The sequence below is a fragment of the Acipenser ruthenus genome, chromosome 9 (assembly GCF_902713425.1).
Source record: "Acipenser ruthenus chromosome 9, fAciRut3.2 maternal haplotype, whole genome shotgun sequence".
Classification (NCBI taxonomy): domain Eukaryota; kingdom Metazoa; phylum Chordata; class Actinopteri; order Acipenseriformes; family Acipenseridae; genus Acipenser; species Acipenser ruthenus.
Window position 1 is genome coordinate 8,607,997 of NC_081197.1, and position 25,742 is coordinate 8,633,738.

A 25,742-nucleotide genomic window follows, 5' to 3' on the forward strand; every position below is an offset into this window, starting at 1 on the left:
AAGGGGGCAAAGTTGAGATGGGGCTTTTCAAGTCATTTTATTTGGGGGGGGGGGGGGTAACTAAAGAAGGAGCAAGGGCTTCCAAAGTGTACATTTACAATATTGATTGAAAAGGTTTAAATTAGCTTTCAAAAAGTTTCACTTGGAGGTACTTTGGTAAGAGCAAGCCCACTTGTGTGTCGTAATGCCTCTAGGGGTGAGATTAGATCATGTTAAAGCACATTGCCTTTTGTTTACAACATTCTTAAAACAGAGTACATGCTCACAGTTTCAAATGTGAGCCTGTCTAAGTATTCAGGTTATATAATGATCAAATCTTACTTATAAACCAAGGCTTCCAAACCAATTTGTGATGTATACGGTTCTCCATTTACATCACAGAAATTCTGACTGCAAAACTTGTGTATTATTTTTGTGTGGGGTCCAGGTTACATATCATCCAAACAAAGCTCTTAAAATAGGCTTAAAGTTTCCCAATATTAAAGTATACAATTATTATTTCATCTGTCTGCAAGCTTTAGAAATTAAGCAATCTACATCCATGACAGCACTTTAAGTACTGCTGGCTCAATGATAAAATATATATTTTTTGCAGGCTTGACAAGGATTTAATTTGATTTCCCAAGGTTTTTTCTACCATATTAGTCAACTTTAAAATAATAAAGAGCCTGAAGTATTACCAAGGACCCTTTGTTATTTTGAAGAAACTGCAACACTGAAGGAAGAATAAGCTACAGTATTTGCAAAGTATGCTCTCATTTTTTATTAAGCAATGAGAAAGACAACGATAATGTTACAATGTTTCGTGCTAGGTTTGAAATATTTTGGTCCACGAAAAAGGTATGTTTGTTACACTGATGAGCCATCTATAGTAGACTAATGGCTTGCCCAGGTTTTGTCTTAATGCAATATGTTTAATCATCAAAAAATATTGGGCTGCTTCTTAGTCTGATATTGAGTACTTACATGATATCACAACGTATTGGGCTGCTTAGTAGTCTGATATTGAGGACTTAAATGATGTAAAAAATATTACAATTTTATGCAATGGTCCATTGGCAAAGCAGAAGAACATGGAGGTAAGGTGGTGAAAACAAAATGGTGCCCCATGAGATTTTCTTGTGAAACTCTGTTCATGAATTACAGCAACAAACATTCGATATACTTTCTATTGTAAAAAATGTAGATTATGGGATAACTAATAGTGATCTGAAACATAAATGCTGGTTTCATAGTTACACATACAGCATGAGTCACAAAGTGTTGCACAGATGCTTGGCTTTTGCCGTTAAACACCAATATGTAAATGTATCAAGACCATGTTAAAGGAATGACATAAGTGTGTGTAATACAGTAAATGATTTGAGAGTCCACACATTAGTCTAATTATTCTACTTGCCATTTCATGATGGACTTCATATACCAAATAATGCTAATTTTAATAAATCACGCCTAATAGCACACTTTTCTTTTCATACATAAATAGCTTGACCTTTTCCACTACTGAAATCTAAATTGGCTTCAATAGTATAATCATTACCCTTTCAGCATCAAAAATATGCTCCAGGAATATCCTCTGAGGAACACTGAGAATCCCCAGAAAGTCTTAAGGTCTGTTAGACAACTTTGAATTAAATTAATAACCATGCATTTTAAAAAGGCTCCAAAGAGTAAATCCAGCCGCAAAGAAAGCGTATATTTCAATGTCAAGTGGATAAGTGTCTCAGCACCTTAGTCCAAGTTTCTAGACAAAACCAACAGCAATCTCAGATAATTGATAAAAACAAATGCATGCCCAACTCTTTTAATTGTGTCACAAGGTATACTCTGGTGTCAGGTCTGTAATTGAGTTTGGAGTACCTGCCAGACTGAGACAGTCTATTTACGGGTGCTAGCAGCTTTAGGACATGGTGCTGGCAGTTTTTACATAGTGTTACTGTGTGTTGAATGTGCTGTATCATGATCTACTGTGGGCTTTTTGTTCTGTTTTTTTTTTTTTTACAATTGATCACCATATTTTCACCATGCTTGCCCATGCTTTCATTATGATTTTAGCAATGCTACATATACCAATGCCAAGGAGTGTTAAGGAGATATTGCAGATACTTTGCAGTCAACACATACTGTCTACTAGTCACAGACTACAGTGTCAATTTACTACATTCACACACACATACACACACACTCTGCACAAACACAGGAAGTGAACGTATCTTAATCTTTTAAGAAAACAATCCAATGATCTTGACATGCACTGTTGCAAGCCTAATGTGCAGCACTGGTCCATAACATCAACCCTTCCAAACATCTAGTGCAAAAGGAGAAAAGTTTGTTGGTATAAAAACATTTACAGCATTTTTGTTAGTATTCACAGTATGTGGAGTACCTCCTTAAAACAACTGTCTACGCATGCCGCACAGGCAATAACACCCAACAGGGAATCTAAATGGTAGATGCACATCACTCTGTGGATTGATGTGTACCTGACAAAGTAATTACTGTAAACACAGATGATGGGAGACTATTATGCAAGACCCACAAACATGCCCAGCTTAAAAATCAGCAAATGACTCACTTTCAAGGGGTCACTTAACTTTAAAGGGCAATGTGACAATCAAATACTCTCTGTCCAAACTAATTTCAAATAAATTGCCTGAACTACATGAAAAAGATCCTTATTATTATTATTATTTTTAAATCAGCCCTATTAATGCACAATTTTAGTAAGCTAATGTGGATCAGTGAACGTTGCCTGCTAATGTTAAATTAACTGAAGATGAGCAGCTTCCTGAACAATCCAGGTTTTACATTATATAAAAAAAAGTCAGTGAAAAATGATTGCTGCTGGTCTTGGTTGTTGTCAACATATAGAAGCCAGTTGAGGAGACAAGAATTCAATATAAAGGAGGTGATTTAAAACCAAACGATTAAAGGCAGCCTGCTTTTCTCAGTGCTTCATGACATACGAGTATTACACCAGGGTGTTTGGCATTTCCAAAGCTGTGACCTAACATATATTGAGGACTGTAGCAACAGTCCCAAAACACAAATGAAAACATTTCAAACTAGAAAGGGCATTTTTTAAAATTATATATATATATATATATATATATATATATATATATATATATATATATATATATATATATATATATATATATATATATTTAAAGATGTAATGAAAGGGAGATGTGTGTATTCATATAAAATGGTGGCAGATTTAAATCTTTTTTAAATCACTAAATAGGATATTTGCTTTTTTCCCCCAGACAGAAATGCATTAGATAGAATCACATTTAGCAGACTTTCATAACCTTGGTTATTTAGATCTGCCAATATTAAGCTCAGTTGAATACACCCCAGTCTGTATCACTGGTGGAACCAGTCAGTGAAATGTTTCATTTTTACTGGAATAGACCGGTAATGGAACGTGATTAGGAAATCATACAGCTGTATATCAAAGATTAGGACATTTAATAAATTGGTCTCAGACATGACACAAACTGAACTGTGTAAGTAGTTTTGTTCTCCTTCTAGATACCTACAAGATAGAAATAATTAAACCGAGTACTATACCTGAACCATGCAACATATAAAAAAAAAAAAGTATGTTTATTACACAGTATCAGCTTTTGGTCATTTTTTGTTTTAGATGCAATGACTTATTTAATGCTAAACGTATTATTTTACATATGTATATTTGGATCACACACAGTATATTTGCCATATCTATCCTTATACAAAACACAAGAATTGTATCTCAAATAAATATGTCCTCATTTTTAGGTTTAACAGTAAGCACCAAGATGGGACATCTCTTACATGTGTGACACCATATTATTGAGCTTTGCATATGCTATCAGACAATGAAATCTGAAATAATTTTTTTTTTTTTTAAATAGAGGAAGAAAATGATTTAAAAGGCTGAAAGCAAACTGGTTTGATGGTTTATAGACATCACTTATATGAAGGGTGCAGAGTATTAAAAACATTTCTTAACATAAGCACAACACTTAAAACAAACATATATATATATATATATATATATATATATATATATATATATATATATATATATATATATATATATACACACACACATATATACATATATATATACACACACATACATATATATATATATATATATACACACATACACACACAAATTTGATCACCTCATCTTTCCTCCCCTAACACAATGCCAGTAGAATTGAAAGATTCCATTCATATGCATGTAGGGCAGAATACTGTATGAAGCTGAAGAAGATTTATGACATGTCAATCTTCAAACAAAAATGTGTCTGTAGTACATGAGATACATTTTCAATAGAGGATTCATAGGTTATTTATTAACATGTGAAGAGTCCTATTTTGAGTCCTAGTTGCCTTATTGAAAAAATATTTCCTACCAAAACACCAAACAATCATACTCTATATCAGCGGTTCTCAAACTTCGCTGCACTGGGACCCCCTTCTAGCAATAAAAATGACCCCGCTGCCCTGTGTTATTGCAGAATGGTTAGTATAAGTAAAACAACATTGCAAGACAATAGCAACAAAACTAATATATAGCCATTGGCTATTTTTAATTCACAATAGAAAATCTCAAGATATAAATGAATAAATAAATAAACTGCTTCCAGGTTTACGCGATGGTAACACAAGGCCAGCTTCTTGGTCCTGCTTTCCATTTAGTCAGTGAGAGAGATGACAGATGCATCTCGTCCTTGGAGTGCTGTGTTAAGAATATTTAAGCGATCAAAACTATCTGCCAGGTAAGCTAGCAGAGCAAGCCATTAGCATCTACAAGCTTTTCAGGTTTTTATTTTTATTTATTTTTTTTACTGCTGATTGGGTCCTTGTCGGTCGGCACTTCTACAGTGTCACTCGGTTGTCCTTCATTACTCCCGTTTCCAACACTTTTCTTCAGAAAACTGTCATGTTTTAGATATTTATGCAAAACAACTTTCTGAACTCAGTTCACAACAAAAACCACAGAGGCTGGACTTAACACTACAGAAGTGCATTCCGCTGATTGGCTGACATGCAAGTTGGTTGCTAGGTAACCAGTTCAGAACGTTCAGACAAAGGCAGGTAGAGCAAAGGAGTCATTGGGAATAAAATTTAGGAGTAAAAAGTGCCAATAATAATAATAATAATAATAATAATAATAATAATAATAATAATAATAATAATAATAACTGAACGTACCTGTTTCTTAAAATAAAATATTTTAAATTGTGCAGGTATTCACAACCCCATTAAAAAGGTACTGCGACTCCATTTGGAGTCGCGACCCACAGTTTGAGAACCTCTGCCTATATCATACTATATTGTAATGCTTTGTGAATAAGGCACACTGTTATATGACTGAGACTCATTCAGCAGGGTTAGCTACAACTACAGAAGGGCATTTATGTAACAATTGTACCTTCCCATCTGTACTTACAGCCTACAAATAGTTAATATTCTACTACACCAATAATACAAGTTTCTGTATGAAACTTCAAAAACAATTTCATTTTTTATTAAGAAAAAAAGGGAGCGCCTACAACCAACAAAACCTTTATATATATCTATTAAAAATAAATAAATAAATAAATAAAATAAACCTTCTGTACCTCAGACATAATTGAATCACGTCCCAAATATAAAACCGACTATAGCTGCCTCCCAGATAAATCTAGTTAATCTCTCATAAGGAAACATGGTTCAGTAATTTTATCAAATTAAAAAGCATGAACAACAAAAAGGAAATTATGCATCAGAGAACAATAAAAACAGAGAAGTTAATAAATTACAAAACTAACAATTAGTTTGGCGGGAGGGGGAGTCTGTGACTAACTGCATCACAGTATTTCACAGGTAAGTTCATTTGTGTTTTTATAAACAATCTGTTACAATTGCACAGGAAAGCTCCCTCTAGTTTATTAGCCTAGTGGAACATTTAAAAAGAGCAGAAGAGTTTTTTTTTTTTTTTTTTATAAAATGGGTTACACACACACAAACAGGAAAATAAATAAATAAATAAATAAATAAATAAATAATAATGGAATTCAGTATATGTTATACAGTAGTGTACAAATTCTGCCCAGTACTAAAAATAAATAAATAAATAAATAAATAGATAGATACATACATACATACATACATACATACATACATACATACATACATACAAGTGTTGTGTGAACAGCATCAAACAGAGACTGTTGCAAGTGAACAAAAGGTCTGTGAAGCCAACACTGAGAATTTGCTTCACTGTGGGCATATGTGTGAAGGGTGCTATGTCAAGAAATCATTGTGTCAAACTGTGTGGTGATTTTGTGATGTGACTCTTAACTGCTGTCCACCGAGGGCTAAATAGAAACCATACTCAATTTACTTTTGACTTAAGACAGATTTGAACCCAGGCATCCAGCGGTCTAGTTAGGTAATAACTTAACCTTGCAAATCAGCAGATAAAATAGCAAATTTGAGAACAGAATATTTGTAAATTTTTCAAGGCCTTATTGTAACATTACAAGCCACGTTGTACTTGTGTTCATGATTTACACATCAGGTTATGAAACATTTGCAAATATGTAACAGATGTCTGGATGCATTTAATGTTCACAAAGATTGTTTGAGCTAATTTGAATTTTGCTAAATAGATTAATGTCAAGCCAAATACAAACACGTGTACAACTTATATCAAATGAGTGAAACAGTATAAACCATCATAAAATGAGGCAAACTAAAACAGAGAGATAACAAAGCAATACGCATTACAGTACTCCTCTTCATTAAAAAGTGACAAAACAAACACAGAACAAAAAACAACCTAAATGTAATCCCTTCAATAATGATGTGATCCTCTCAAATTATACAGGAAAACTGTTTGTTCAGTAGAGAACCCTGAGAATAATCTGGAGGGATCTGAACCCTGGAGAAGATTCTTTCTCTCTGTGTTCCTGTGACGCACACACGTGATGGTCTCATGCAGGATGACCTACTGTAGAAGTACTATTTCTTAGTACCGGTAATCTTTGCTGATGTTCAGAATCTCAAGAGCCTTGATTAAGAGCAGAATCAGGTGGGGACACTATAGAATAACAATGACTTTACTGTTCAATCTGTTCCTGTACCGTGAGCATTACAGAAACATTTCCTAAATCTCCAACAACTTACTAAGTGGCTGCTCCAATCTTAACTGGTTGGGAAGTCCTTACATCCCTCCACATTGACACACTGCACATTGAGAAGCACACTTGCTGGTAGTAAAGCTGGTCTGAATAAGTACCTGCGCTTTCAAAAGTACAGCAAACGATATGCAAGAGAAGGATACATGACATTGCGGAGAAGCGAAAGGGTGATCCTGTACACTCAATTCCTGTTGGTTAATGAAGCTCAAAACAATTATCCTTTCTGTTACAGCCCCTACATCTGTACCTCAAACCTAATTAAAAACAGCCACTGACTTTGCCCAGTGCATCTTAAAGCCCTAAAGTTTCTAAGTCTTGTAGACTTTCTGAAGATGCTCAATGGAGATATGTTTTGTTGGCAAGTAGTCAATGATTTTATCATGGTCGCAAATAGAAATAAATTGGTTTGATGCTATTTCACCAGAGTTGGCGTCAATTCAATTTCTTCAATTCCAATTCCATTTCTAATCCCAATTCCCTTTTAATCAATTCAGATTCCTATTCCAGTCATTTTACAACAAAGGCTTTGTTGAGCAAACAAATACTGTATACAACTTAACAAACTTGTCAGGTAACCTGATAAAGCCTATGGCATAAACCTCAGGAAAGACTATGCCGTAAAAAGGGAACTGGGATTGGAAATGGAATTGACCCCAACTCTGCCATTTTCAGAATGTTGCTTGAGGTGTACATGTCATGCCACAAACAACTGGGGACAATAGGAGACACCAACATAATATCTATAAACGTTTGTTTGATTCCAGTATTTCCTGAGGAGTGCTTGTGTTTTGTTACGCAATGGGGACGTTTCACGTGTTTTGACTTACCTCTTTCTGCCGTTTGCTGGCTTCTCGTCTGGCTGCCTTCTCTTTAAGCCTTCTCTCCTGTAGAAACAATGGAAAGCAGACAGATCAATATTTATCTTTTTACCCCTAATAGAGCCAAGCTCTGAGGAGGACCGAGGTAGAAAGGAATCCTTTGAAAGGCAGAAGTCCTTTACGGCATTTCACATTTGCTTAAAAAAAATGGCAGCCTATTTCATCTGAAATTTCAAATTATGTAAAAAGATTATTTCTTCAAAATGTAAAATGAAAAAAAAAAAAAAAAGGATAGGTGTAATAAAATGTATAACACATGGAGACCACTACAGACAGACACTGTTACAGGTACATAGGTACAGGTTGCCACACCGCATGAAAAACTATTTTGAGGAAGGGTAGCATGCATGCATCAAGACAGCAGCAACAATATATTGTTTTATTATCTTTTAGGTACAGATGCAGTAGCTGTACTTCCAGTTTGTGTTCCTTCGGAGGATTTCTAGGGCTAATACTTTACACAAAGAGAAGACTATATGGCAAAATATGTTCCTTTCCATCGTGAAATGTATAAATGCCATTATTAAGATATCCCTTAAGGAATATGAAAGCCTTAGTTTGGAAGGCAGTTGTTTATCATTCACATTCAAAATGCAAAGTTAGGCACTGCTTTACAGTCTCAAGTTAAACCAGAAAGAATTCATTTTGTGCTGTTTGCTAAGTGAGGCATGAAACAATCAAAATATGTAAATCCACAAATAGATTTGAAAACAGCCCCTTCGAGACATGTGGAGATACCAGCAGAGCCCAGAGATCTGTAACCACACGTGATTAGAAAAGAGCAGGCGATTAGAAACACAGCAAGCAACACAGTGGTGTACTAAACAGGAAAGCTTCACTGCAGACAACTGAAAAATCCATTTTTTTATACTAAGAAGGGATTCTTCTGTCTTTATTTACAGCAATTCTTCCAGTTAAGCCTTGCTTGCACTCATCTGCTCTACTATACATCCCCAATATATATCTGCAGCGTCACAGACCAATCGCTGCATTATTAAAAGCACATGAATGTCATTAACAAGCACTGGTACAAGTTCTGTTATAATTTTTATTACCATATACCAATAAATGTTTTTCTGACTAAAGTACATAAAAGGAAATACATAGAGCTTGCACTACAGAAAATGGAAAAAAGCATAATTTCCTATTTAAAAATTCCTTTTTAAAAACAACAGGTGTTGCAAACTGTGAACTATACATAGCTGAACCTAATTGTAATCTAAATTGCAAAAAAAACAGCACGTGTTTGGCACCAGGTCTTATGAAACTAAAACACTGTTTTGGAGGTGGAGCAGGTTGAAAAGATTGCAGTACTTCAGATCGTATTGGAAAGCACATTGAATATACAGCCCACCTACAGCTTGCTAACTACCGTTCGCCAACAGAGTATTTTTACTTTTTAATTCTAATTGCAACCCTACTATTTCTTTTTCCATGAGCACAGATCCACCAATACCGATATCTTTAAAATATCTTTGTAGCAAAAGAAATGAAAAACTCAGATATAAATTAACAGGGCTAGTCACCATGGCAACTGGCAAGAATTGAGAAAAGACTGATAGTTCCGAGAGGTCTGAAAGGACCCGACAGCAGGTGAAGAGAGACAGATAATAAAGATAATATAACCTGGGGTTAACAGAAGGAATGCCTTGTGCATACAGTACTGTAGCTTGGTTTTGGAGGTTTAATAAGAACTTTCACTGACCCTGTGTGCCCTGGAATTTGAGTTCTGCTCAGGCCTCTTGATTACAAGGCGCTTCCAGGAGCATGCATGCACAGACAGACAGACGCGGTCGCAGAAAAAAGTATTTGAAAAAACACTAAGAAAGTGACTTCTAATTGTTCTGAAAGATGTAAAATTAGAGACTCAGCTTTATAATAAAACAACACATTATTACATAACATGTAATGAAAAATAACATTCAAAACCTAAATTTCATACCTTGACAGAAGTATTTGGGCAATCAACATATTTCGTATGAAACCCATTCGTTGCTAAATATTGACAATTATGATTGAAAACCAACACGTGATAATTCTAGAATTAATAAATGCATAAAGTGCTGAAAAATAAAACTGGAAATTTGTCATTCAAAAAAGCAACAAAAAAGTGGTCAAAACTAAAGAGTACAGCAACAATTTCAAAATGGCAGTGATACAACTAAACAAAAAATGAGAAACTACCAGAAATATAGCAGAAAGACTGTTTACCGAAAAGCACTGTGTGGGCTATTACTGACAAACACAGGAGAACAGGAACTACTGCAACTAGCTCCAAATGTGAAAGACAAAGAAAGACTTCTGCAAAATCTGGAAGAAAAATCTTTGGAGCAGCCCTGCAAAATACTCAGATTACTGCAAAAGATTTGACACAAGGATTGAGAGAAGATGGTCAAGAAATTCACAAGTGAACAATTCAACGATACCTTAACAAAATGAATGTCCATGGATGAAAACCATGCACAAAATAAAGTGATTGGCGTTTCCCATTGAATACTTGAAGAAGCCTGATGATTTCTTCAACCAAATGTTATGGTCACACGAATCCAAAATATAACTTTTTTTCACCATATGTTTGGAGGAAGGAAGAATTTAAAGAAAAGTTCATCATGCCCAGTGTTTAACATGGTGGAGGTTGTGTGATGCGATTGGCTTGTTTTTCTTCCTCAGGCACTGACGACCTTTGTATTGTAGAAGGATCAATGAATGCTGCCAAATATGAATAAATTCTGCACTCTCATTTGTTACCCAGTGCTAGAAGGGTTATTAGGCGGAAGTTTGTATTCCAGCAGGATAATGACCCTAAGCATTCTGCAAAGTCTACAAAGGAATTTATGAAAAAAAGGAAGATAACAGTTATGGATTGGCCACCTCAGTCCCCAGACTTGAATCCCATCAAGATGTTGTGGATTGACTTGAAGGCTGCTGTTGCAAAAAGGAAACCAAAGTCGATTGCAGAACTCAAAAGCTGTATGTGTTGAAGAACGGTATCTCCGGAAAGATGCCAGGAACAGGTTTCAAAATACAAAAAAAGACTGCAAGGGTGCCCATATAACTTTTGTCAAAGTATGAAAATAGTTTTTGCATGTTATTTTTCATTTTATTATTGTTATGTAATATTGTGTTGTTTTATTATAAAGCTGAATCTCTACTTTAATTTATGTATCTTTCAATAGAAATGTGGTTTTTCTCTTTATTTTATTTTTTTAAACTGTCCAAATACTTTTGTCTGCGACTGTATATATAGCAGGAGTCCTCGAGGGGCAAATTCAAAGAAAAACAATAGTATTCATACACATTTGCCATAAAAATATAAATACATTATTTTTAATTGCAGCATGATTTAATTGCAAAAATAGATTAAAAAAAAATAAAACATTTATGTTATTTCATGAATAGCCTTAACACTGTTTAATTAAGGGATTTGGTTTTAGAATATCAATACATTACATTTGCTACAGTAGGGAATTCCTCAGATGACTTGCCACTGTATGGAATTTGGCATAACACCTCAGCCAATATATATTACTACTGACATCACTGTAAACTACATAAACAGAAAGGATACAAAGATGGCAGTGACCGTCATGGAAATGCTCTATGGAATTTTTTTCAAAGAAATGTTTTAAACTGTAGATGATGGCTGCAGACACTGTACCAAGTTTTAACTTTGAATTTATGAGTACAGTATGTGTTTGGATGAGAGAAATGAGGGCATTTAATGTACTTCATCAACTTCAGTAAACACAAATTCAACATAACTGCCATAAGTAGTAGCAGGTTTAGAGATTGTTTTATGGTATCTTTTCATACTGTATACTAGTATATATAATTTACTGTTATAGTATAAAGTACAAGTCTTACCATTAGCTGTATTAGATTTTTTCCACAGCTGTACAAAGCACAAACAAATACGGCTTCTAACACCTGTTTGCTGGCTTGCAAACATAAGACGCAGGGGGAAAAGACTTTAAAATTCAAAGAGTGGCAAAATCTAAAGCAAGACATGAATATTTTTCAACAAAGTCAACTTCAAAGTAATGTGAAAGAAGTGACATCTCAAACCAGGGAGTCTTACAGAATTCATTCAGGTTCTGTTGTCAGAAATGCCACAACCTTGAAGCCAATTAAAACTGCTTCAGACAGGTATCAAAATTCAACTCACAATGTGGCTTTTTAATGTATTTACAGTATGTAAGAAACACATGTCTCAGAAGTTTATATAATTAGAAAATAAATTTAAAAAAGATGCCACTATGCTTTAGGAGATTAAAACACTGTTCAGTACAATGTTGGATTAGTACACCATTTTTTATCAAAATTTGCACCTGATATTCAATTTTTTTGTACAAAAACTGGACAGGGGATGAAACCACCTTCATTTTGGAAGAAGTTAATTTCAGAACTGTACTGTGGACAGACATTGGGCCACAAGAAATTATGGAATAATAAAAAAAAGGCATATCTGATTAAAGCAAATTTTGTTCCGAGAGAAATAAAAAAAAAAAAAATCTACCATCCCAGTGTTCTGCAAGTCAGGTTAACTTGACTTGAGCGCCTGGAATAGGAAAAGTAAATTAGAAAGATTATCTCGGACAACGCAAGAAACTGACATGTACAGTGCAAGCACAAGACAGCTCCCATTGCTTATACAGGAAAGATACAAAACTACGAGGCCCAATGCAGAGAGACCATATGTCATAACTAAAGGGGCTGAAGCAAAGCTATATCCAAATCATCACAGCAGTGGTGTTTAAACTGACAGCGCCAATTTCAATGTCACACCCTCAAACACAAGTGTGCCTGCCTGTAGCAGGAATCTATATTTTCTGGAGGAGTGCTTCTTGATAAGGCAGCAGTTAGGAACGCTGTCGGGATTTTAAAAAGTGTGTATGTTTTTTTAAAATCTTGTTTTTGTTTTTATTAAAGCTTGTCAAAGTGGGTGCTGTAAATCTTGTGCAGCCTCATCTGTGATGGCTGTGAGCCTTCAGAGTGCCACATACATCAGCAGTACAATATGAATAAGGTTATTATAGATCAAAATGACAAGCGAATGTCACCTGGAATCATCCCTCCTATTCCAGGGTACATTTTAACAGCTTTGTTTTAATCTCGTCTCTGGGCAAATGTTACAGAATTAAACAAACCCGTGCACAGTGTGTTTAAAACTTCCTTAAGTATTACAATGGATCATTTTTCCAGCTTGTGTGACATGCCTAAAAATACAAGAAAACTAAAAAAAATAAAATAATTAAAAACAGTGATGTTGCCTCACCTTTTGTTCCATCAGTGAAAGAAACGTACACTTAAAATATGCACTTCGACTAACGGATTACTTCCTTGGTGACACACACTTCTAGAAGTACAAAATATACAACCTAATATTTAACAAGCTGAACTACCACCTGATTTAAATAGGCAGAGCTACTGCATGTCATACATTTAAAATGGAAATGTATCTTCTGAAAACAAGCACTGCCAGTGAGTCTTGAACCTGGAAACATCTGCACCTAAAATTCAGTATTCTACACAGTCGACTGCCAACTCAGATCAACAGATATTTTCTCTTACCATGCACCATGACTATCAGGTCACCTGACTTAACTGCTATATCAAAACTGAACCTTTGACAACATGTTTTATTAAAACTGTCGTAGTGATGTGTTTTCCATTGTGATGTCATGTAGTGTCACTAAGACGAGGTTACATCAAGGTTAAATAAAAGACGTATATGCTGCAAAGTGACAAATTAATGGTAAAAAAAATATCTATCTATCTATCTATATATATGTGTATATTTATGTTATGGCTATTTATTTGGGACCAATTTGATAAAACTCCCTCTCCCCCCCTCTCTCTCTCTAGACTTACACATTTCAGGAACAAGCTGTAACTCTAAAAATAAATATACCCGTGAGCAATTCTTCAAATAAGATCTATAGAACTGTTGGTGCAGTGCTTACTTACCCTGTGCTTTTCTTTGATTCTTCTCCTGTATTCCTCTTTGTCAAATTTGTCCTCCTCAAACAGTCTCTCGCGGGCCTTTTGCACATCAATGCCAGCATTGGCGTCTTCTCCATCCTCATCTTTAACTGCCAACCTCTGTACAGGAGGCCACTGCTGAACCATCTGCATAAAGAACGACCATGTTAGTAACACAGTATACAGGGAGAACTTTTAGCTATTAATGAAGAAAAGTTATGTAACAGTCTGTTCAGATACTTCAATGCTGCAGTTCTCAATCACTGTATTCCACCTCGGTAAAGGACTGCAGTCGACTTTGAAAACACATTACTCATAGGAAAAGCAGAGATTGATAAGTAACTGGGAAGGTGAGCCTGTGCGTGAAGCTTGTAAAATGCGTGTTTGAGGGAGTGGTACTACATCAAAATCAGTCAGTATGATGATGACACACAATTATAAACTAACCTACAGAGGACAATGCTAATGCAAAAAGAGTTGCGTTCAAATTTGAATATCACCTCCTGATATATCAGCAAACATTTGGTGTATCCATTTTTAATGTGCCAGACACTGTTCAGTGCAGTGGACAATCTCAGAATATCTGTACCCTCTCTATACAGTGTAGCCTGAAGAGAAGGGGCAGCATTCAGCTGTGTAGTTACTGCACTGACACAACCCTGTCATTCTGTTGCAGAGGAGGCTCCAGGCACAGTACCATGCAGTGTAAAGCTATAACAATAAAAAACATGAATGAACTGGCTGAAATGAAAACCGGATCAAATCTGAATTACAAAAATATGCCATGACTGACCTCTCCATCCTCAGTAAATTTAACTTTTGTGTTCACTATAAAATTCCTCTTCAGGGCTTTCTTGGCTGCTTTGAACTTGGAGTCTTTTTCAACCTTCTTCTTTTGGGGTAGTTTTTCATCTGACTGCTGCAAGAAGTAAAAAACAAAACAAAAAAAATAACACATTAGCCAATATACCAGCACTAAAGTATTGAAGCAAGGAAAAAATAAGAGAGGATCAAAACTTCAAAAAGTTCAAAAGGCCTCAATTTATAAAACGTGCTCAGGTTAGTTACATTTTTGGGAACCAGATAGTCTGATTGATAACTCCAGGGACAGGTCCTCATTCTTGTGTAGCTCATATAAATGCCATTTCAAAGTGTTCTGTCTTGGCAAGATCAGTTATCTCCAAACAATATCCATTGAGGGCTTTCTGGGGATATATGTGAAGAGAGTTTTCCTGGTCTCAGAATACTAGATTCTGCATCGGAAAACAACCATCACTAATGCCTAGAACTGTCACACACATTTTAGATTCACTATGCCCAATTTAAAGCATGTAATTGAGGATGTAGCCTTATCATGGATTAAAAACAATTAATAAATAAATCAAGGCTTGATACACTAAAAAAATAAATACCATCTATCTAATCGATCTATAAATAGAGACAGCAATTAAGATAAATAATACAGGTTTCATGGTGCGACAGGGAGAACCCTGTCACTGGTTCTTGTGCAAATGTGTGCAGCTGGGACGCCCGGAGCTGAGCTGATCTGGAGGTCCGGATTGGCTGGGGGGCGTGCCCGAGGAGGCCGTGCGCAGCTCAAAGGGCGTCCGAGCCTCAGCTCGAGGCGACTGCACCGTCATGTTACACACAGGGGCACTTTGTTTATATCCAGGAGTAGAGTGCCCACTCCGCAGCATAATGACTACGGAACCCTTCAACTGCAAGACGGTGCCTGTGAAGGCTCTGTTCAGCCAGGACCATTGCAAGGACCCGGAGTCGCGGAGAGGCCGGGAGCAACAGCAGTAGGTTAGTTTAGGGGATGTTGATCCCAAACAGTATAGAGAGGGTTGTCATAGTGTAGTAGGTTCCTGGAGTGGGATGTCTCTTTTAAATTAGGCTATTTTTAGCTTTGTTTTGTTTTCTTTATTAAATCTGACAATAGGGCTACCATTGCTGGTACCCTTGAGGCAGCACTTGTGTTGAATTAAATCTGCACTCCTGTTCGGCGTCTCAAATACCCAATGTTTGGCGTCTGACTTATTATTATTCAGTGATGACCCACGCACGTAACTCTTCCCCCTGTTACACATGGGAAACCAGCAGTGAAGCTGTCCCTGAATTTATGAGGGTAAGAGCACAGGAGACACAGAACATTTAATTCAAAACATAGCACTGCCACTTTTAATAACATATGATCCCTATTGAAAGATGGGACTGCAACCAGCAGATTAAATGAGGAAATGCAATGCAAATACTTGGTCAGCTAATGAAATCTCAAAATTTAGCTCCAGCTTTTTATATCTGAAATTGGCATCTTGAAGAAACAGCACAAGAATGCAATACTAATAGAAAACTATACCCAAGCCTTAAGAAAGAAAAAAAAAAAAAAAAAGACATAAATCAAACTGAAACAGGTAGACTCTAACCCAATTTCTTTCTAATTAATAGAGAACTAAGCTACCAAGGGTACAGCTATGAGACAAGAGTCCTTTGGGTTTGAACCCCAGCTCATTAACTGATTCACAGTTGCAGTATCAGAAACAAAATGCAAATTCTCTCCTCTATTAATTTAGCTGACGAGACACCCTAAATTACACATTAAATTAATACAGGCCCCTTAAGACCACATTTGTGAATTGTGAACATATATAAAATATCATTAAATATTTATTATGTTACACTTCTGAAGCCCTGGAAATTGGAAATACGCCTCCCATTTATAGGCAGTTTGAGACGTGTCATGTCACATTGACATCAATGTATTGCAAAACCTAAAGGAAAAACTTATCCCAGTACAGCAACAATGCCTGTTCATACCCCTGCAACACTATGGAATGTTCATCAGATTGTGGCCATTTTACCATTCTGACTCCATGTCCCTACACCATTATGCAGTCAATGGAATGGACTTCAGAAAATGTCCTGCCTCATTCTGTGTCAGCCAAAATGCTGTTATGCAGTTTACATTAGAATGAGAAGGCAGATTTTTCAAAACAGAAGAAATAAACAGCTGCTGCAAGTCTGCGTCTTCAGCTTCATATCTTGAACTGTAGGTAGTTATCCATACACTCTGTACAGTATGTGTGCATGCTTCATATTTCTTGCGACGGGGAGAAGTGCTGGCCCTGGGTGGTAATAAAACAAGATCTTAAGATGTCTATCTGCTTGAGCCACACATCCTGCCTAATCAGCAACCAACATAGGTCATTGTATGCCAATTTATAGGATACATGTTCCAAGTTTCAAATTATTCAAGAATGAAGCAAATACATTTAAAGTCAGAAAACTACTAACTAAGAACTAAAAACTGCTGCATTCCAATTGGCTGAGATGTTGTATGTAAATTAGGAACTAACTTCCAGCTGGTATATCCCCTGGCCCTCAAACTGGTAAATTGTAGCTCTGTGTACTTCTTTAGTTAACAGTTAACAGTGTTAAGTGACATCAGAGGCCATCAATAAAGCGAAAGGGGTTAAGTGCAGCAATAATCCCAACGACGCCTTCAAATCAGGGGTCTCAAACTGAGTTCCTGGCGGGCCGCATTGTCTTCCAGCTTTCGCTCCACCTGATCACTCAATTACTTAATTGGTCTAATTATTTGATTAACTCGTCAAATTTACCACTTCTCTCCAGGCCTCTAAATATTTTACAGGTAGTGTACCTTGAAATCAAGTGCATGTTTAAAATCATCAACTTTAAAAAGACTTTGACAACATATTAAATATGCCCACTTGAACAAATAATTAGACCAATTAAATTGAGAGGTTAAGTTGGAATGAAAACCAGAAGAGCCTGCAGCCCTTGAGGACTGGAGCGTGACACCCCTGCCTAGCTCTTATTTTAAATTGAAGTGATCCCCCCTTTATAATGTTTACGGTAGTCAAAAGCCATAGTGAACAGTGTTGTTTGTTTTCCTCCTTATGTTGAGAATGTAAGGGGGTAATCGAACAGTATTACAGGGCAAGTGGGAGACATGACCATAGCACTGTATATTTCACAGAGATAAATGCACTTAAAATAGCCAAGAGAAAATACAGTATGTACTGTAGTCACAAACTGGGTGCAACATGGTTTCTAAATACACAACTGAGGAAGGTTTGTAATTTCAGTCCTATGCACACGCTTATCCTTCAGAAAGACAAAGAAATTGATTCTGAAGATACAAAGCCCCCCCCCCCCCCCCCCCATCAAATTAAGAAGCAAATCATATTCTGCCTTGGGAATTAAATTCCTTAACCTGACATATTTTTTTTATAAATACATTATGCATTGGGGAAATTGACAGCTGTAAGAGGTTTGAAGGAAATTGAAAAAAGCTCTTCTTGAATGTTATTATTTTACTTTTTTAATACTGAATCACTGCAGTGAATCTCTATCTCAGGACTAATCTGAATGCTGCAGCATGTTCAGACCAGATGAGCCATTGTGGATTTCACATTCAGCATCTTTAATTATTAGAAGCATTCAGGTTGTCCGGACAGCAATAATTTACCCAAATCAAACAGAGATAGATGTGCTATAAATGCAGATCTGTGGTCCAAAACCCAGGACTGCCCAAAACACAGCAGTCTAAATTGACCTCATACAGGCTTTGCCAACAGAATTCCCCACCACCTTCTGGTTTCTGAATAAAACAAATCCTAACAGGCAGAAATTGAAACAGATAATTCTGGCAGAAGTCAGATGAGATTATGTATGCCATACATGAAAATCTCATTTATTCAGCTCTTTTGCGGTTTGCCATTTGCAGTGATTCATTTTTTGTTTGTTTCTTTCTTTTTCCTGCTCAAAGCACCAAAGATTTTCAATTAGATTCGTGTCGGGGCTGCGGTTTTCTATAGAAAAAGGTAAATTGATTTCAGAATTCCTTTTCAAGACATTGCTTTTCTTTCAAGTGCACTTGGGTTGTTCGGTCTCTAAAAGACACATTTATATTTCTGGTCTCCCTAACTCTTTCTCTTCCAAAAACTGGTACCTCTGAAGGTAGGGCTATAAGGAAAGGTAATGTCTTTGTGTTGAATCAATTGCATTTGCTAGGTTTGCAACATCTGTATTGTCGGATTCCTGCCTTCTTATGGCATTACAACAGTAATACTTTTGTGAATAAAATCGTTTTTTTAAATGAACAAACACAATTGACGTGGTGTTAATCAAAAAGGAGCTTTTCATGTTGGGAAATAACATGTATTAGTAGGCTAATTTCCGTTTCATTTAATACCTAAAAAACTTCTTAAAGGGAATTACAGGGGGAAATCTGTGTATCTGCACAGCTTTAACATTCAACTGCACAACCATAACACCACAACTTTGGAAATTAAATTGCATCTGCTTAACCAAATAAAGGGCTTTTAGTGTAATGTTTCATGAACAAACTTTGATCATATTTTTTTAAACAAGGCCTCCATCTTGGCTTGCGTTTGTGAGGAACAGTCATCTCTACTGCTTCAAATACAACACGGCACATTTTCAACCCCCTGACCCAGTAAGTCTGTTTTACACTGCATGTCTAATCTGTTGGGGAGTTCTGGAACACAGCAGTAAGAGCTGATTTCCGTTGTAAACTCATTTTTCAAGTCACTGCTTTTAGAAAAGCTGATGAACCAAAATGCTCAAACTTATTCAAGTCTAATCCTCTTCTTCAAAAGCGCAGAGAAGAATCCCAAGTAAGTACACAAATATCCTTTGTGCATCACTGAAAGCATGACTTCCACCCGCTGTGTCTTCAGCTGAAATGAAAATGTGCTGAGGCTTTCGTCTCATTGCAGAGTCTGAACGATGATGTAATCGTGACCTTAAGACGCCCAGTTTAAGCCTTTTTAAATAACCATTGGTTGCTGCTTACCCAATGACTGACATCACCAAAGGATCCAACAACCAAATCAGGCATGGTTTTATATACTTTCAAACTAAAGTAAAAAGTTAGATAGACAGAAAGCTAGACGAGCGAGTTATTTTTTTTGGTTGGGAGATTCGGTGATCACAAGTACACGCTTACCAGAAATCATACTAAATCATCTAAAATGTATATAGACCAAAAAAAAAAAAACTTATCTGTAGTGAAATATTCACAGGATAAACGTGAGGGATGATTCTCCAATCAAAATGCATTTCACTGAAGTCCCAGGCCAATAGAGATACCTTTTATTATGACGTGCAGCATTTCAGTATCTTAGATGGCAAAGTTCTTCACATTAAACACCTGTCAAACAATTTGGTTTAAAATGAAAACCAGACAAGGTATTTATACAATTCTTTTTGATCCTAGTTCCAGAGGGTTGTGGGTACCACTGATACTTACAGTTTTTAGGTAGGAGATCACTAAAATTACACTTACGGAGACATTTCTAAAGAAAAATGAATTTGAGTACATTTTAAAACTCATTTTTTACATTCAAAACTAGGTAAATCGTAGAGTATATTTCACGTTGGGGGGGGGGGGGGGACGTTATTTTCTTAATAATCTTCAGATTCTCAGCTGTATAGATAGGTATAATACGGTATACTTTCTGTGGATATTTGTCCTGATACACAAGCCGAAAGTCACGTTATGTCAGTCAGACCTCAAACAGGTAGAATGTTCACCGGAGCAGAAGAGTTAAACTTTTTTTTTTTTTTTTTTTGCATCGACCTTGACATTCTCAGTATACTACATCCTTGACTTTTAAATGCCTTTTCTTGTGCTTTTTTTCTTTTACTTGTACTGTATGCTGCTGAATATGGACTGATCATTATCAATGACAATACACTTGTCTACAGCCCTGCAGTTTGCTTTGTTTTTTTTTCATCAGGGGACCCAGCTGGAAGCTGTTCTACTTGGAGAAGAAATAAAGGTATACGAAGCAGGACGGCTGATGATTCAGCTCAGTGCAACCTTTGTTAAATTTACAGCAGGCTTGCTACCAGGCCGTTTATAAATGCCTAGCTTGTTGATAAATCAATGTCCTCCCGTGGAAATCTGATTCATTTCAGGTCCAGGGGCAGTTACTTTATGACAGTCAACACGCTGCTTGCCAATGAAGAGCACTGTGCATGACTGCACTTGCTGGAGTTTTACAGCAGCAAAGATGTATTTATTTATTTATTTATTAATTAATTAATAAGCACGGCTTGAATTTCAGCGCAGGATTGCAGGAATCGCGCATTTTCCAAGTTGCTCCCGCATATCTGCAACTTTCAGTGCGGGAAAATCCCGCAGAGATATTTTATGACACCAAACTACTGTATTTTTCACCCAATTTAGAATCCCTGAAACACTACAACAAATCTATAAGGAAGTGGGTGTCAGTGACGAAAGCACTATGAGCCGCATTCCGAGTATTTCTGGTTAAAATAAATGAATAAATAATATTTTAAATACCGGAAGAATTTATTCTCTCGTACGTGATCGGGCGCTATATTTAAGGATTATAGAAACTCAGTACACTGCAGTAAGTAAACAGTTTGGAAAATAAAAATGATGATATTAAGTCTATCTAGGTGTTGTTTTGCAAGCGGTGACTTTCGCTTTAACTTAAAACTCAGCCCCATTCACTTTGGGGCGCCAGGCCACCGAAGGTTACGCACATATTACTCAGGCACTGTAAAAGCCACCTACCTGGTTCACATCTTGTTTAAAAGTACAGACTTGGGGCTTTCCAAAGACATATCCAGTGGCAGTGCCTACAAAGGTACCACGAAATGTTCCTGTCAGGCAACTGAGGAAGTCAGCACCTCCGGTCACTTTTTTTTTTTTTTTTTTTTTTTAAGTCAAAAACGCTTATTCACTGCCAAACATGAACTACTTTAGATGTGTAATGGCTGCAGTATAGGATACTGATCTTAAGGTTAGGGTTTCCGTGTTGGGAGAGGATTATTCATTGTTTTATTAACAATAATATGATAACCAATCAGAGTGCAGCGTCCTGACAGGAACATTTGGTGGTACCTCTGTAATGACAGCTATTCAGTGGGTGTATGCGGTACTCCTAGCCGGAACTACAATCGCCTGAAGTTAAGCCTCTCATCACGTGACAGAGTTCACAGCTTAGGTTTCGTTTTGAGTCTATTGCTCCGTCACTGTAGGAGCTAGACTGAAAGAGGCGGTATCGTTGGAAAGCTTAGAAGCTCAGCTTCCCTCCCATGTTAATTTCATATTGAGGTTCAATGGTGCATTTTTTTTTAAGCCATCTATGATTACAATATATATAGCAGTGACAAAACAATTATTTTGGATTTTTTTTTACATATATTTATTATCATCTCTACCACATATAGTATGCCTGATCCTGTTGCAACTTGCATAGTTAAAAAGAAAAGCACCTTTTTCTTCTGCTGCATGCAAAAACTTCACGTCAGGCAATGGCAAAAGCAATGGAGAGTGCTGTGTGTCACAGTGATGAACAGCTGTTGGGTCTCCTGAAAGCAGCTTGTTTTAAAGCAACATCAGTGTGAATGATGATGCAGTAAAATATATATAGTTTTTTATATGCAAAAGTGCCTTTTCTTGTGCCATTCCCCACTAAAATTTTGGACTCTCCCCCCATTGGCTACAGCACAGGGGGGAAATCCCCGCCCAGCACACAAAAATGAAATTCAAGCCCTGCTAAGGGTGGAAACTGTAACCTTACCTGGTTGTGAACTTTCTAACTAGGAATGCTGACAAACCCTGTGCACCTTGTAAATTGCCGTGTGCCGTGTGGGAAGCGGTACATGTTGCCAGTACATGCAAGTGTATTGAAAAAGGGCAGATAGCACAGCACTTCTGAGAAACAGCAGGAGCCAATGGCTGGTGATAACCAGAGGAATTACACCAGAGCAGTACTGCAGGCAACTTTAAATATAATACTAAAACAGACGCACAAGAAAGTACTGCATAACTTACCATCACACAAGTTTTACATACAAATTACACTATTCAGTATTCATACCCAAGGTTTCACAGCACAAATTTTGGACGACTTAATGTAACATTAAGTAAGGTAGTCCATGATAGTGTGTTAAAACGGGCCTTTAAAACCACCCCCAGTCATTTTACTTTTTATATTTCAAAATGTAATTTGATTTTCACATATAGTAACCAATTACAGTGATTTACAATGCAATGACATACTATTAATTGATGACTTAAAAAAATAAATCTGAGAAATCTGGTATAGTTTTTAATAAAAACACAAGATCCTTTAGGAATTTTTTTTTTGTATACAGTTCAAACTGCTGAAATTGTCCATACTTCCAATTCAAGGTTGTGGTTGAGTGCAGAAGGAAATCACTGGTAATCATTAAATCAATTGGTTAATAAAAATCAGCCCAGGGCTCATATAGGGTTAAAGAAATAGGAACTGGAAGCATGCAATACAAGAGGAAGCTCAAAGCAACTAAAATGTTGGAATTACCAACCAAAAATCATACAGATTGCTTTACAAACTAGTTCAGAAGACCGAGAACCCTCTCATGCTGTACGCGTTAATTAAGGTAAACAACCCTGTCAACACTGTGGCATCTAAACTGGTATTTTCCCTCAAACCAAATGGAAATAAACCAATAGAATTGAGAAACCGGAGCAGTCTTTTAAAATGCAGAACAGCTCCAGATATGTGTGAAGCTCAATAAATTGGAATACAGTACAAGTAGTTCTGTTTCAAGGGCAGAGGCACAATACATTTTCTTTCCACATGATGATGACAGGGATAATTTATGGTCTTATCTATCTGCTTTTGCTTTTTATATTACAGATGGGTTCCAGCGTATGGGCTGGCCTGCCATAACAAGAACAGCTAAGGGCAAATTAATGCGGCAGCTGCAGCATATTAATGCAAAGGGAGCATTGTTTAAACCAAAAAGGAACCTGCCATAAATTCAAGTGTCAAACCCAAGCCAACAAGCTCCAGAATTCCCTGTCACCGCGAGTCGCCTCACTAAAGGGTTAACCAAAAACAAACCTCTTTGAAAGCGTGACCTCCCAAAACTCACAAATTAAACTGCTGCAGTAACCTGACTGAGACCACTTCTCTATTGCTTCCACTTTCTAAAGACAATACAATTCACCTTTTTTAGAACGCTCTTCAACACAGAATTAACTTGCAGCATTAAAATTAAGCCTGAGGGCAAAAAAAAACTAATGTTCTGAAAATGTAACTTATATTAACTGTCTGCTGTACTTTCTGTTTATCACGCATCAGTGTCAATGTCACAAAAAGGGAGTAAAATTAAGAAAAAAAATATATATTAATTTGTATGCTGTTAGGCTCTGACAAGACGCATAGCTTTCTATGGAGAACATGTACACAGTTTAACTGAAAGCTGACATTATAAATTCTACATTTTATAAATGTGACATGCAGCCTTTTTCCATGCATTTACCTTTTCCTGGAGCCATTACTATGATCCTATTGGTTTCTCTCATGTTTTTGCTTTTATTTTTTTAATTTATTAAACAATTTAATTAATTGGAGGCTTGTTTGTTTTTGGTTATTCCTGCAGCTTATAAGCTAGCCCACCACAGCAAAAAACAATTGTGAAAGGACCCATTCTCAATGGCTTTACCTGGTTACATAAAGGAATTCATTCAAATCAGAAGAGAAACAAAAATGTATACTTGTGTTATGGATAAGGCATTATGGGACAAAACACTATTCTAAATAGTTGTGACGATGCATCCCTTTTCATCCGTGACTGTATCATGTATCATTTGTGAAGGACAGTTTGTTTCCCGTGCCAGCTCAAATTGCATGGTTTTCAACACAAAGAATACCGTATCCAATACTGTTAGCATTCCAGCAGACGCTGGTTGTTCGACTACACAAGTTATCTGTGTTACTGAAAAAGGCTTTACATCTCCAGTTCTATTGATCCGTTTTAGCCCGGAGTTCAATCAAATTACCCTTACTTGGACATGAGCCAATTACCTTTCTGTTGTCCAGCCTCAGACTGATACTGCACAGTATCTTGCATAATGGAGGTGTGCATAGCCCAGCGAGCCATTCACTGCAATACTTATCATTTGACAATAACTGATGTGTGATTACATGTTCCAGTGCGTATATCCTGTATGCATGTAGACACTCATGAACACATACAGTCAGCCACTGATGATCTTCATAGATTTAGAATATATTCCCTCAATTAATAGCATTTACTTATACTTTCCTTTAGTTAAACGCAAAACAGCACAAATCAATAAATTATTCACAGAATTAATTTATTTTGTCCTTGCCTTAATGTATTTCTTGTCTTGTGTTGTGTTGGTGGGGGAATATATTACTGCAGCCATCTTAATGTATCTAAAAAATCGAACTCTTGTCAGCCAGCCAGCAGTAGAACTAGGCTAGGTGAGCTCCATTAGCCGCTGGACATCTTCAAGCTGTGTAGCTGTCTGTAACTTTGCAGAAACGATCATAGTAAAGCAGAAGAATCTCACTGCCTTCATAGGGGGCATGAAAGTAGGTGCCTGTCCAACCAGCTCGCCCCTCAACACAGAGGCTGCACTGACCAACGAGTGCATTAAGACAGCCTTTGAACATTTGCAGAAACCCACCAATGCAAAGAACAACTCTGGTTACAAGCGAGTCACAGCAATAGAAGGCGAGACAAATAATCAAATGAATCTCAATCTCCTTTAGTCTCACATTGATGACATAACATAGGCATGGTTAAATGGTCTTCAGTAGAGGACGCATTGCTATGAACTATGCAGAGTTCAAGGATGTAATGAAAAACT

General features: G+C 36.6%; 1 protein-coding gene across 2 annotated transcripts in view; it reads right to left on the reverse strand.

The window, feature by feature from the left end:
• The window catches only part of LOC117972856 (probable ATP-dependent RNA helicase DDX10), a 90,658-nt gene that overhangs the window by 19,232 nt on the left and 45,684 nt on the right, over positions 1-25,742 (reverse strand). For both annotated transcript variants that reach the window (XM_034923225.2, XM_059031064.1), the window contains exons 14-16: positions 14,841-14,966; positions 14,033-14,194; positions 8,015-8,071 (exon numbers count right to left, since the gene is read on the reverse strand). In XM_034923225.2, coding sequence (XP_034779116.2) covers positions 8,015-8,071; positions 14,033-14,194; positions 14,841-14,966 — 345 coding nt within the window. The remainder of the gene's footprint in view (positions 1-8,014; positions 8,072-14,032; positions 14,195-14,840; positions 14,967-25,742) is intronic.